Below are 15150 nucleotides of genomic sequence, written 5' to 3' on the forward strand. Positions count from 1 at the left end.
CCCCTAGATTCGCCTCTATTATTGGAGCGAGCTTTGATTGCAGCAGTGTGACCTCGTAGATGCCAGTGTCAACTGTGACAGTAGCATTCAAGAGGTTGGAAACAGAGAAAGATGTTGACCCCATCAGCCATCTTGCGACATGATTGCAGGGTGCCAAAGTAATTTTCATGGCAGATGAGAGGCTTATTGAAGGCTTCTGTGTCTGCCATGTTTATACAAGCCCATAGAAGATTGGAAATATTACTGCATTACAGTGTATAGAACAGGAGATCGCAGGATCAAGTCCAATAAAAAGTGTTAAAAAAAAAAAAAAAAGAGAAAAAGATTTTTTAAAAATGTAAAAGTTCATATCACCCTCCTTTACCTGGAATGTAAGTAATAATAATAATAAAAAATAAATAAAATGAACATATTTAGTATTGTCACATGTCTGAACTAATCAAATATCAGAATATTTATCCTATATGGCAGATGCTGAAAAAAAAAAATCGAATTGGCAGAAATTTCACCTTCAAAATAAAAAAATTAAAAAAAAAAAACAGAATAATAAAATAAAAAAGTAGTATGGACCCCAAAATGATAATGATGAAAATTACAGCTTGTACTCCAGAAAAAAACAAAACACAAGCTTTGATCTAACTATCTCTTGGAAGATAAGAAGGAAAATAGAGAGCAAAGAGGGGCCCACCAGGACACAGGGGCCCGCATGAACCTGAAGCTGGCCCTGGAGGCGGACTTGTACTCGTAGACAATGCAGCTAAGCAGGAGTTAATTTTCGTAGCTGTGGAGATGAGACTGAAGTTTTTTTTTAAAGAAAGTATTTAATAAGTTTTAAAATAACTTAACCTTTGCTACTTTTCCTCCACTCCACATTCTACAGAGCTCAAACCTCTCAGGATTGTATTCACACCTTTAACCTCGAGTGCCTGCCTGGCTTTTGTCCTCGTCTTGGCTGTTTGACTCCTCTCATTAAACAGGAAACTCTCCGCTCCCCAACTTCAAATCACATTAAATATCAGCTTTCAGGAAAAGTAGAGGAAAATTGTTATTACACTGCTAAAACTAGAAACGCTGAATTGAAATATCTCGTTCCTGCATCAAATTACTAGAGTTTGACATTACCGGCCCCCATGACAACACTCCCTGCCCCTGTGCTCCAGCAGCAGTTTACAGTAGCAGTGTTATCATAGGGACTATGGGCCTCGTCATAATAACCAAGAAGGTTTCTTCTCTCATTTTTCTAACCTGTCGTAAGAGAAAAGTTCTAATAGGATATCCAGTATAATACGTTGCATCAATCTGGCCAGGAAGTGTTGTCATGGGTACACACACAGTGCAGAGAAGCTGTTTTGATGTTCACCTGTAAATATTTAGATAAAGATATAAAACACACATGCCTGCAACTTTATTTATAAGTAACATAAGATCCTATTAAATTCTGCAAAAATAAAGATTTTATATGAATGTGGTCAGACTGAATGTCCCTTACTCACCAATATGTAATGTGTACATGTAGCTGAGCTAAATTTATCATGGAGGTAACCTGTTTTGGGTCTGTATCGTGCCCCTATGATAATTATCATTAGTTCAGATAATTCTGTATCCCTTTGTCACAGATCATTCATAACACGTAAAAACTCCAGAAGTGAAGGACAACGTCAGCTCTGCTACATCGGCTATACTGCTTTGGAAATATAATATTCAGCTTCTCAGCTAAGGGCAGATGGGGATACTACAACGGGGATACTCTGTTTCCAAAAAAACAGATACATTGTAACAGTAGAAACTTTCCGTTAACCCTTTCCAGCACCACTAAGAGTTTGAAATTGAAAGTTGGACTGAAAGTTAAGTAAAAACCCAAAATTATTTTTTTTGGGGACGTCAGCTGTTTTCATTTCTCTGATTTTCGAGTCACCCTTCCCTTGTCAGGGGCCTGGGAAGACATTGCAGCTGTTCACAAGACAATCGGACATGATCCTTACTTGGGGTGTGGGATGGAATAAGGGGGTGGGTGGGTGTTAGGGGGAAGAGGTGGGAGCAGTGGAGAGAGGGAGGAGGCGTCTCATGACACTGGTCAGGGACATACAGTACAAATAGACCCGAACTTTCGGTCTTGACCATTTACCTCACTTCCATTCAGAGCCCGACCTCTTGGCTCACCATACCAAAGCCACTACACGCCAACCGCCACCATGAGCCAGTCATACTCCTCCAGTCAACGGGTGTCTTCCTACCGACGCACCTTCGGCGGTGCCTCACCATCATTCTCAAGAGCCTCCTTTGGATCTAAAGCGGGATCCGCCAGCTCCCTCTCCTCCAGAGTCTACCAGGTGTCCCGTTCCTCTGCAGTCCCAAGTCTCTCCAGTTTCAAGTCCACAAGGCTCGCCCCAGTAAGAGCAAGCTATGACGTCCTGGATTTCAGCTTGGCAGATGCAATGAACCAGGAGTTCCTCCAAACCCGAACCAATGAGAAGGTGGAGCTGCAGGAACTGAACGACAGGTTTGCCAATTACATTGAGAAGGTGCGCTACCTGGAGCAGCAGAACGCCATCCTGGTGGCCGAAGTCAACCGGCTGAAAGGAAAGGAGCCAACGAGAATCAGCGAGCTGTACGAGGAGGAGATGAGGGAGCTGAGGCGCCAGGTGGACATCATTACCAGCCAGAGGTCGCGGGTGGAGGTGGAGAGGGACAACCTAGCAGACGACCTGCAGAAGCTAAAACAGAGGTGAGTGACCGATATCAGGAGGAAAGACTCAATATAAGAGGAGGATGGATGGGTGGATAGATGGATGGGTGGATAGATGGATGAGTGGGTGGATGGATAGATGAATGGATGGATGAATGGGTGGATAGATGGATGGATGGATGGATGGGTGGATAGATGGATGGATGGATGAATGGATGGATGGATGGATGGATGGATTCATGGATGGGTGGATGGATGAGTGATTGGATGGATGAGTGGGTGGATGTATAAATGGGTGGATGGATTCATGGATGCAAGAGGTGCTCGACTCTAAGTCTGCGACGTAATTTGTATTTTTATGGTACATTTATAACTTGATATTGCAAAACAATAATTAAATAAAGATAAAATAAGGTCAAAATCTAAGATGCAGCAGAGCTGAGTTGGTCATGATCTGATATAAGCTGAAACTTTTACTTCTTCGTCATCTTCGATGATCACGTAGAAATGACAAGCTGAGCTCTGCTATATCTCCATACAGAACTACCTGACAGTACATTTGCATTTAGTCTTTTCTATTTATATTATGATGGTAAAGGGTTAACATTACCTGTTCGCTGTAACATACGCCATCGGCGCTATTTCCACCCCAACTGTCCATGAATCTCTGCAGCGGCCGGCTCCTCACCCCCCTCGCCTATGGTCCATATCGCTGTAGTCACCATATAAGGACCTCACCCTTCCAGGAATGTGGGAGCGGATACAGATATCGGTGTCAGTGACTTCCTCGTCGTGCTCTTCATCTCAGACTATGACAGAGGAATCGTGATTTCCCCAATGATTCGCTCGTCCCATAATTTATAGGAGTGTAATGATACAATTCATATATCAGTGCAGTTATTTCATAGTTGTTTATTTTAAGCAAATACATAGTCAATTTGAACAATCAGAGCTTCAGTGTAAAGCATGGGGATGAACGCCCAATAGGAAGCCTGTGTTGTATATTAAGTAGCTTGATTCCTCTCTGATTGGCCTTGAGGGATCACCTGACCTCATCTAGATGAAACCTTTAATATAAAGTGATTGACTATGTCAAGAGACCTGTAGACAATTGTTTCAGAATATCCAAGCATGCTACATCATAATGGATTTTATTACATTCCTTTCTATGTCCCGTTGCCCCCCATTTAGCTGGCAGAGGTGCAAAGGAGCAGCATGCAGGAAGAGAGACTCAATGGTGCACCTCCCATTGAGGTCTATGGGAGTTACAGAAAAATCCAAGTTATATCCAAAATATAATGCCCATCATGATCTAATGTGTGCAGACCCCACCAGCTTTGCCCCTTTTTCATAGATAATTAAGCGGTGCAGGAGATATCGGTCAACCACCCACTTTTACTTTACATACAAAATGTATGTTACCTGCAGCAAAATGCAGGATAAATGCTCATACATGTCACTAATATAACAAGTATGGCCGCCGGAGATTAACCAAATGTTTTACCTAGCAAATCAGGCCAGTTGTGAACGGCCCCAAAGTCTTAAAATGATTTTCCACCATGTAAATGTATTTTATAGTAATAGCATAATTGTTGGGGGTCCTGACCAGTAAGACAAGGGGCTGCAGGACTCCTCCAAGCACTGTGCCCATTGAGGTCCAATAGTGGCCACAAATGGGGAACCCACTAAAGAACAGATAACACATGACAAACTGAGCTCTGCTACATCTGACAGATTTACCGCTGCAGTGTCAGTCATGACACATTGACAATTGCTATGCATTAAATGCCACCATGTGTCATCCCAAGGACAGCTGCTCGTTCTGGCCCGGTGCCGTATTTCATGTGACCCCCCCCCCCCAAGGTCACATATATTATACTTCTGTCCTAGTGAAAGGGCAGGGTGACCAATATTCAGCCATTATGACCTTTAATTGGCATCATCTTTTTAAAAAACACACATAGATTAATGAATGTTTGCCATTTTTTCCTCTGTGAGCCAAAGCTGGGAAAGTCGAGCTCTCAATCTGGTGGAGTCGGCTTTTCTTTGTCAACCGTGGCCCGAGTTAATATTACAGAAGCCATTGCAAGAAAATCACATGGCCAGCGGCCACCATTACATCTGATTTCTGCGGGTGTCTGGAGCTGGACTTGTGCCAAACAACTAATCACTGGGTCAGGCTCCATTTAAAATGTTATCAACATTTTCAACTCGCCACTTAATTCTACTACATTTGCAAAACTTGCTAGAAATTACCTAAACTTTAAATCCCCCCCCCCTTCAACACTCCAAAGTACATAATAAATCTGTCCTTCAGTCATTCTTTTTCTATAAAATTCTATTTTTCTGTTCATTTGGATCCTTCATCTGTTACTGGGAGAGCGAGGTGACCAACAATATTGCTGCCATTAAAAGAATTCTTACCAAACTTTCCAAGAGACCCGATTAGCAAATCTATCAGTACTTTATTACATGGATTTCCCATACAGGAGATTGAAAAAATATTTCTATTAAAGAAAACGTCAGCAACATTTTCAGTAGATAACCAGGGGTTGTGCAACATAGGGCAGAGTGTGACAATTACAACAATACCTGTCTTGTCGAAATATGTTTCTCCATTGTGGAAAAATAGTAATTTAGACTGCAAGTGCACTGCAGGTATATCAGTACACTTGCAGCCCACGGCTCTCTCCAATGCTACATTGTTGATTGCTGCAGACATCACTTCTGCCTCCAGGAGAAATATTGTGCTTGTGCTGCTTTTCTCTTAACCGCTGCATGCACAGCAGGAGGCTAATGATTTGGGCAACAGCGGACTAAAGTGAAGAGAAGCCATGGACTGCAAGTGCATCAATACGCCCCCAGTGCACTTGTAGTCTAATTTGCATATTAGTAAAAGATGAATTTAGCCTGAATCTAGGAACAGATCAGGTTTCATTGCAATTGACGCACTCTGCCCTGTTCTGCACTACCTCTGGTGCCGAGTGAAAATAAGTGCAGTCAAAGACTAGATACATTTATAAAGTTCTGCAACTTTTTCATATGCTTAGCATGCCAGTCTTAGTGAAGGGAGCACTGGAGTAAGATGCACCAAATTCATTAAAAGGCGCGCGCCTCTAATAAATTTAGCACATCTTTCAACTGCTGTGCGCCACTGCCAGGTAAATCCACAAGTCAGGAATTTATGCTGCTTCCTCACCCGTGTCAAAATCGATGCTTGTTGTCATTGAACACATATTTAGGTGCAGAAGACCCATAGAGACCTAATACTTCTCGCAGATGACAGTTTGATACATTGTATCCAGTTCTAGATAAGCATCTGAAAGATAAACATTCTGAACTCCAGACTACATTTTCTTTTCACTGAAACAATGTGCAAATTGCCTCTTCAGAGAAAAAGAGGACTTGTACTCTATAGCGCCACCTATTGGAAGCATATTAAATTTCCCATGAGGCGAATAAGCCTCCTTACCTTGACGTGCCAGAGCTGGTGTGTCACTCTCTATAAGGAGAAACATTACCCCTTAGACCTCAGTCCAGAGCCTCTCACCTAGCCAAATCAGATCTCATACTTTGCACTGACGAGGGCCAATAGCCCGAAACACCGTGTCTGCAAACTGAGATTCTGATTTGGCTTTTATCCTAAGTCATATTGCACGACGACTCGTTAAAGGGTTGATTGTGACTTGTAGGATTGCTGCTTTCAATAGGTGGCGCTATAGAGTTCAAGTCCTCTTTTTCTCTGAAGAGGCAATTTGCACACTGAAACAATGTAACAAACTATTAGGGCAGGAGAGAGAGAGCTGCCGATGTGTAAACTCACAGGATTGTGCTCCTGATATAACTGGAGGAAAGTCTTAAGGCGGCCATAAACCAAATCCCAAACCCACAGATCATTTTATGTGTATGGGGATCTCCCAACTCTCCGCTGACAGATGATGTTGGGGGAGAGAAGGATCAGGCATGTTGAATCACCGATCCTTTAGTTTCCTCTGAGAATTAAGTGGCCTCTAGAAGGGTCTGATGGCAGCTTAATCCACTCTCCCCATTGAGAATACATGCACAGTTGGCGAGCGTACCTACGTATGGAGCTCGGGAAAGACAACCGCAATCTAATGTGTATGGGCACCTTGAGATGTAACTAGTTCCATGATGTCCTTTTCAGATACTGGGTGGAAACAAGAACACTTCCATTCTATAACAGCAAGCAGACATCTTGAAAATGGCACAACATTAAAACAGTAAATTAGAAAGTTGTAGACCTTTACTTAAAGACTGGAAACCACCCTTATGGACAGGCAGCCATGTCTCGTTGACAGATATAGCTGGGACCATTGACCCTCAATGGTATATTTGGGGTACAGTTTCCTTTTTTTGGGGGGGTATTTCTCGTATTTATTTGGAATTTTCCTTGCATTATATAAAGTATTTCTGAATATCTGAACGGCTGGGGAGCTTGTTGCCTAGTGTAGTTATCGACATGATCTATGTACTGAGCCCAGTATGGCGTTATACAGTAAATCACCAACTGTATATAGGCGGAACGATATTTACAGTGTTGGGGCAACCCCAAGGATTGGGGGCAGTTGACATCACATGGGGGAAAATATTTTTTGGGTTCTTAAATTACAGTGGGGGAGTTTTACATATCATTAATAGCAAAGGGAGAAGGAAAACTATAAAGCAGAGTGGACAGGACAGACTCTAAATATACGTTCACCTCCGCTGGCTCGTGACTCACTGACACTAAGACAGCTGAGACTAAGTCACATAAGACAGTCTGTTAAAGGGGAACCAATCCTAGGGTCTCATCTTGACTATGCAGATGACTACAACTTATTGTTCTCTGTTATCAGCCATACCAAACTAGAGAGCTACTGATGGTAGTCTAGTAAAATCCTTGCACCCTGACAAACACACTTATTTCTAGTGCGGAGATCCTGTGGATCCATTGATATGGTGCAGAGAAGCACCTCTTAAAAGGCTGCAGAATTTAAATGTACTGTCTCTTTAAAGTGCTGCCGAGGGTAAGACCATTTCCTTCCCATTATGCAGGACAGACACAGGTCACTAATGTCATAATGAAGAAGAGCAGACAGTGGAAGCATCTGGGTATACTCCGTATATGGCGAATGAATATACAACGAGCTGTGGCACATGAGCTCATACCCATTCCTAAAATAAGGGGAGTAGTGGCTGCAATGGCCTTAATAGGAGAGGAACCGTGGGCATCCGTTGAAAACATCTATGTTCTTGTGTATTTGGCCCATCCGTCATAGTACCAGCTTCCTCACCCTGGGACCAATCCTTAATAGTACATCACAATTATATAAGACTATGTACACTATCCTACAGATAGATGATAAATGTAAGATCAGTGGGGGTCCGACCACTGGGATCTCACAGAATGTCAGACTGGGAATCTCACATCCCCCCAGTCACAAGACTATGGAGAGTAGAATGAATGGAGCAACAGTTCAGAATCAACATGTCCTCTTTATTCAAAGCCTATGGCGCTGGTGGAAGCAGCCAAGTTGGTCTATGTATTATCTATCTATCTATCTATCTATCTATCTATCTATTATCTATCATCTATCTATCATCTATCTCATACCTATCATCTATCTCATATCTATCTGTCTATCTATCTGTCTATCTATCTGTCTATCTATCTATCTATCTATCTATCTATCTATCTATCTATTATCTATCATCTATCTATCATCTATCTCATACCTATCATCTATCTCATATCTATCTGTCTATCTGTCTGTCTATCTATCTATCTATCGCACAGACATTGCTTTGCATGTTACAAAGATCCCAGTATGAAGAATAAGATGACGGATTTATTATCCCAGTAACCGGCGCTTTCTGATCTGTGTTTTTCAGGCTGCAAGAGGAGATCCAGCTTAAGGAAGATGCCGAAAATAACCTGTCCGCCTTCAGATCTGTAAGTTGTATTACCGGTGATTAACCCTCCGATCTTTTCTGTGTGACGTGACCTTAGATAATTCACCTCTCTACCTCTAATCCCTCTACTTCTGTAAACCACCATTTTCTTCATTTCTGTCCCTACCAATTTAATATATACTTTTTTCTTCTACCTCTTTAGGATGTTGATGCTGCCACCCTGGCCAGGATTGATCTGGAGAGGAGGATTGAATCTTTGCAGGAAGAGATTGCCTTCCTCAAGAAGATTCACGAGGAGGTAGGCATATCATGAAGTGGACTCCATGACTGTCTCCAAGATAGTTCTTTCTCCAGTCTCAGTCATTAAGAAGGATCCACTGTATCTTCTCAGGAACTTCGGGAGCTGCAGGCACAACTACAAGAACAGCAGGTGCAGGTAGAGTTGGACGTCTCCAAACCAGACTTGACTGCAGCGCTCAGAGACATCCGGGCTCAGTATGAGAACATTGCTGCCAAGAATGTTTCAGAGGCTGAGGAATGGTACAAATCCAAGGTAATGTCCACACTTGGTCCATAAAGTTAAGTTCTAGATGTGTTAATACAGTCAAAAATATTGGTTGAAGTTTCACTATTGATATATTTTTTCCTTCAGGTTTCGGACCTCAACCAGGCTGCACAGAAGAACAATGATGCTCTCCGCCAGTCCAAACAGGAGATGATGGAATACCGTCACCAGATACAGTCCTACACCTGCGAGATTGATGCCCTCAAGGGAACTGTAAGTATCAGACTTGAGAATCAAAACTTGCAAGAAATTATTTATAAACCTCACCCTCCTAGGTTCTTGAAAAGATGATGATGCCTACAAGATGTCACTTTTTCCTTACGTGACCTATAGAATTTGTAATAAAGTTCCTGTACAATTAGCAGGGTGGTTTGGCATCTGATCTTCTCAGGAACTTTGGCCAATCATCTAATAACTTGTGACTCTTAATGTTTTTTTAGAATGATTCCCTGATGCGCCAAATGCGAGACCTGGAGGAAAGATTTGCTGGAGAGGCAGCTGGATACCAAGATAGCATTAGTCGGCTAGAAGAAGAAATCCGTAACCTGAAAGATGAAATGGCAAGACACCTCCGCGAGTATCAGGATCTGCTGAATGTCAAGATGGCATTGGACGTTGAGATTGCCACATACCGCAAATTACTGGAAGGAGAGGAGAGCAGGTGAGGAGGCCAGAGGCACCACTAATAATGACAAATGTATCTACTTATCCAAAGAACCAAACCCACAATGTCTGTAGATATTTGATGAGATTTTTTTTTTCAATTTTTCCTTATTTTGGCAAAATATGGAGAACTTCATGGCTGAGTCAAGCTCCATACTCAGCGACCATTTAAAGCACCACTCCAGCATTTTCTTTATTGCAGCGCCGGAGTGGTGCTACTAATGTCAGTTCCCTGCCCCTAGTCTTATACTCATTAGCCGCCGTCTTCATCTTTTATCTTGTGTAAATATTTTTACAGAGCTTAATGTTGTAGATGATTTTGTCTGCAATATTTAATGCAAATTAATTATATCAAATCGAAAGAGTATTTATTCCAAAGACCACTAATAAAGCAAAATCGGCTGAAAAAGACTGATTAATACTAAGCACTAAATACGGTATCTGATATATATTTTTTTAGATATTTCAATATCATGGATAAATAATAATGTGATGACGGATGATGAATCCCAGGTTTCAAGCTATGTTTTTTAATAACTAGATGATATTTTGGTATTTTAGGATAACTCTCCCCATCCAGACATACTCAGCGCTGAGCTTCAGAGGTGAGGCTTATGTATAATGTATTAGGATTATTATGTGTATGAATGGAAGAATTCATTGGTATCTCCGTACAGTGATTTTTATTAGTGACCTTGACTATTTTTTCTGCAGAGACCAGCCCAGAGCAGAGATCATCTGAAGTCCACACCAAGAAAACCGTTATGATCAAAACTATCGAGACCCGAGATGGAGAGGTGAGAACACGATGACATGGGCAGAGATAACTATTCCATTATCATCACTGTCCCTGTTGGGGCTCACAATATAAGTTCTTTATCAGTATGTCTCTGGAGTGTAGGAGGAAACTCATGCAAACATGAACTCCTTGTAGATGTTCTCCTTGATGGGATTTGAACCCAGGACCCCAGCGTTGCAAAGCAACAGTGCTAACAACTGAGCCACCGTGCAGTGCTAACCACTGAGCCACCGTGCTGCCCAGTAAGGACACAACAATGTAATACTCAGTGTGGCTAGAAAATAACCATTGTCATGTCCCGCTATCATACACTGCCCATAACACTCCTTCGTCACCTACATGATCCAAAAACTTTCCATTTTATAAGTATGACTATAAAACTGCTCCCACCATACTAAGAAATGCAAAAATTAACTTCTCATACAATGTGTGGCTGCAAAACTCCTATTTTATGTAATAAGAAATCTCCACTGATCATACGACGTGTGCCCCTTGAAGAAATGCCTCTACCCTTACAGAACATTTAACCGGAAATCTCCCCCCCACCCCCGATTTCGCACAGAAGCTGCATCTCTTCACACACAATTTATAGAATTTTGTCTCCAGCATTAACTTTTTTTTCCAAAACTGCTTTTGGAAACTTGGCAGCAACTGTATCTGTAATTCCTGCCGCTTGGACCTAATGCCTCAATGTCGGCCAAGAAAGGAATGGAATGGGAGTTGTGTGCTGCGATCTAGAATCCATATTCATGAAAGTAGCTTTGTGATATATGTGAATTATTAGTCCCGTCATGAAGATCAGAGCGATGGTACCTGGAAACTTTTTCACTTGTTTTTCATTCCTACGGATAGGGCATTAATGGAAAAGTAGTGGACAACTTCTTTAAGAATTAAAGAAGTCCTCAGCTTTCCTCTATTTTTTCTTTACATTATGCTGATATTGAATGAAAATGTAAAAATGTATGAATCTAAAAATGACATAAAACGTAGGCACCATGTATCACGAGAAAAGAGACAAACATTATTTACATAACCTAACAAGAAAAATATAGAAAAATTACTGAAAAATCATGAATGGTGGAAAATATCTGGATCTTTAATTAGTTATAATCCATAGATATCCCTTGAAAGCAGTAAGAACTGATCCTTTAGGGTGAAAGATACTCATTGTAGCCACTCCGTTGTGAAGTGATAGAGATCCTAAACTGAGAACCCCTTCTAATTACATAGAATGCCCTAATGGGGTGTTCAAATATAGTTTTCCTAATCCCCTTTAAGAGCACTGTCTTCAAAACATATGCAAGATCAGTTCACTTGTAATTCAACGGTTAACATTGTCCCATGGGTAAAAAACATATATTGTGTCCTATTTGCTTCTTTCTGTACCCCTTCTCCAAATTTTTCACCGACTTTTTCAGGTTTGAATCCACGATTATTTGCTATGGTCTAAAGCTGGACCTTCTGTTGAGTCACTCACGTCGGCTCAGTTACATGGTCTCATCCTGCTTTTTATAGTCACTGCTGAATTTACATCGAGACACACGGAAAGGGCTTCAAACACTCCACCACAACGGGCTCTGACATGGAGAGAATACAACAGCTGTTCCCTAAGAGTTTCTAAAAGTAAAGACACAACAGCTGAACTCTAGTAAGAGACAGACATTTACAACAGGGGATGAAATATGTAATGTACGTCCGCCTCGAAAAGAGTCAGCCTGACACATTGCATCATATGGAAATGGCACAAAGTAGAAGCTTATATATCACACAGGGACTGCTATGGATTCTATTATAACCTTAGGAGGACCGCCATGGGGTCATAGCAAGCGCAGACTCTAGTTTTCTTCATACTCCTTTCTTAATTTGTAGACTCTCCTTCTCTAGTAACTGTAATATTAGCAAACAAAGTTGAAGGTTATTATGCCTTCCTCTCCTTAAAACAGGGAAAGAAACAGGCGACACAATTCTTTTCTCAAGTGCTGTGGATTCACTTAACTAGATGATTTGTATATGGTGCTATCTGACTTTGTCATCCATCATATGGTGTCTTCATGTACTAGAACAAGAACATATAGATAAGTACAATATGTGTGTGTAATGTGGCCGTATTCATGGACCCTCATAAAATATATATTAATTTCACTGGTGCTGCTAATGGAGCTATGACAATCTCAATGGGACCGTAATGGGTTCATGATGAACCCCAATTATAGTTTGCTTCATACTTCTTTCTTTAGATTGGAGACGTTCTCTTTCCACATTCAGTGTAATGTTAAAAAAGTTGTGGGTTCATAATGCCCTTCTCTCCTACAAACAGGTTCAAAGAAACAGATGACACAAGTCAGTTCTCAGGATACATAAGTGAGGTGGTGTGGGACTCATATAACAAGATGATTTAAATGTCTTAATACTGGATGCTTAGGCACCCAGTGGCACAAACCATTAGACACTGTGTGCCAACAGTGGTGCTTCAATGAACAGTATAACTGTACAAGTACATAAGAATGATATAGTACAACATGGATTTGTAATATGGCCATGTGCATGGATCCTCATAAATGTATATAGATTTTGTTCTATAACCTTCATCAGGAATGGAAATGGAGGAGCAATTAGTATGGTCAAATAAAGTGCTCTTTCTATCATTGGTCTACTATCTCTGTAGAGACGTTAGTAATACACACACATACTTCTCATTGCCCCAGCAGAACTGAGCACCTTACGGTTCCTCTGGAGCACTGGTAAGTCGCACTTGGGCACTTTTCTCTTTTTGACTCAACTTTTTTGCCCACATCACGCTTCGATTGTCACTCATTAGAGGTTCTGCATTCTGTTCACCACTTTCCACCATGTATGTACTGTACTATTGTAGATCACTGTGCATCGCTATACCTAACCCTCCCGACATGCATTGCTCCTTCATGGCTGTCTGGTCAGAATCTCAGTAGATGACAGTGGTCCAATGATGCCGGAGGCAGGATAATGCTGGACTTTTGCATTTTTTTTTAGGAACGATCCTCAGCAACAGGGTTTTTCCACAGACCATTAAGATATTATATAACACCAGGGTTTCACAGACCCATTTTGGGCTCATCAGTGGGGCCAGGCTATGATCCTAGGTGCAAAGATTTTGTATAGCGGATGACCCCATAATAATTTCATCTGGTTGGCGCCAAGTAACCGCAGTCTGATACTGCATGTCCCGCACAACTGGACATCATTTGACCATTGTTGTCTAGGACTAGGCTTCCCCATCTTCTCTCATACTGGCCACTATTTCACACTTACACAAGTTTACTACTAATGTAATAAGTTTGGAAAATAAAAGCTCACATGGATCGCGATTGGACAGGATTTTCCGCTGCCGACAATCCATTTTTGTTACAAGGATCCCAACAAATGATCACAGAGTTTCCTACTTATAAACTCCCCAGTGATCAGTGGTAATCGTTGATTGAACTTGAAACCAATTGTGCAAATCTCTTGCTCCGCCATCACTGGTGGAATGAGGCATTATGTTGTTATCATTGAAATCACCAGACTGTCTAAGTAATGCTAGGACTTGTCGGGTCCTCTCAAACAAGAGAGATGAGTCTAATAGATGGGGGTCCTGAACTAGGACACCCCACTAATTTCCTAGAGACCCCTAACAGCATATTTGAGTGTTTCTTCCCATGTTCCCTGCAGCAATACTGACATGTCCATTTGCATCCGCAGATTGTCAGTGAGGCTTCCCAGCAGCATCAAGAGGTCCTGTGAACGGACACATGAAGATGGACACCCCACAGGAATGACCACAGAGCACAGCCTGAGCATAACCCTGCTGGACCTAGGCCATCTCATGCTGTACCCTCACCACACATCTCCACCACACGTCACTGCTTCTCCCCCAAACCATGGACTGCCAGGGGGCCCCAGTGTGTTTAGGCCACCTCTTCCCCCCTCCTGGAGAACGAATGGCCTTTATGGAGGTTTCTCATCATTTCAAGAGAAATAAAGTAACCAACACTTTCACAAACCATTGCATTCCCATTCATTTCCCAGGGGACACAACCACCATCATCCCATTGATGGACCCCACTATACTTGATCTCACCCTCTCATTTGTGGGGTAACATTACCTTGCAACTGTACATTCTACCTGCTTTCATTTTTGCAATTATGGGTCCTTTTTCCATTATTTTATTGTTTCTGGATCCCTGGGAGAATCTCCCATTTGGCTATTATTTAATAAACTACAATCTGCAACCTGGTGCTTCCAGATGTTGGATACCACAAGTCCCAGGAAGGTGCAGAATACTATGGCATGCTGAGACTTGTAGTAACCCAATAGCTGGAGAGCCAAAGATATTATAGCACCATATTTGTCCCATGGTGCAGATGCAGCAGCCAGTTGCACCTCAGCCCCGATGTCTGGCTGCACAAAGGCCCTTTTGCTACACGAGGAATCACCAGTGTTACAAATGGAACATGGAAGATGAGGGATCTTACAGATTTAGCATTTGGACCCAGAAACATTCAGTT

The 15150-nt window shown here is 41.8% G+C and overlaps 1 protein-coding gene across 2 annotated transcripts; it reads left to right on the plus strand.

Annotated features, from left to right (window-relative positions):
- Positions 1-2093: 2093 nt before the first annotated feature.
- DES (desmin) lies at positions 2094-14644 on the plus strand. 2 transcript variants are annotated; one of them, XM_073647346.1, is made up of 10 exons: positions 2095-2725; positions 8579-8639; positions 8802-8897; positions 8991-9152; positions 9252-9377; positions 9605-9825; positions 10389-10432; positions 10542-10624; positions 13335-13367; positions 14344-14644. In XM_073647346.1, exons 1-9 carry the CDS (start codon positions 2193-2195, stop codon positions 13338-13340), a joined length of 1332 nt encoding a protein of 443 aa, XP_073503447.1. In that variant the 5' UTR covers positions 2095-2192; the 3' UTR covers positions 13341-13367; positions 14344-14644. The 2 variants fall into 2 exon arrangements, with proteins under 2 accessions (XP_073503446.1, XP_073503447.1); XM_073647345.1 differs by lacking the exon at positions 13335-13367 and having other exon boundaries at positions 2094-2725.
- The last annotated feature ends 506 nt before the right edge of the window (positions 14645-15150 follow it).

Source organism: Phyllobates terribilis, unplaced genomic scaffold (genome assembly GCF_046119375.1).
Source record: "Phyllobates terribilis strain yellow unplaced genomic scaffold, ASM4611937v1 Scaffold_9__5_contigs__length_417890890, whole genome shotgun sequence".
Taxonomy (NCBI): Eukaryota; Metazoa; Chordata; class Amphibia; order Anura; family Dendrobatidae; genus Phyllobates; species Phyllobates terribilis.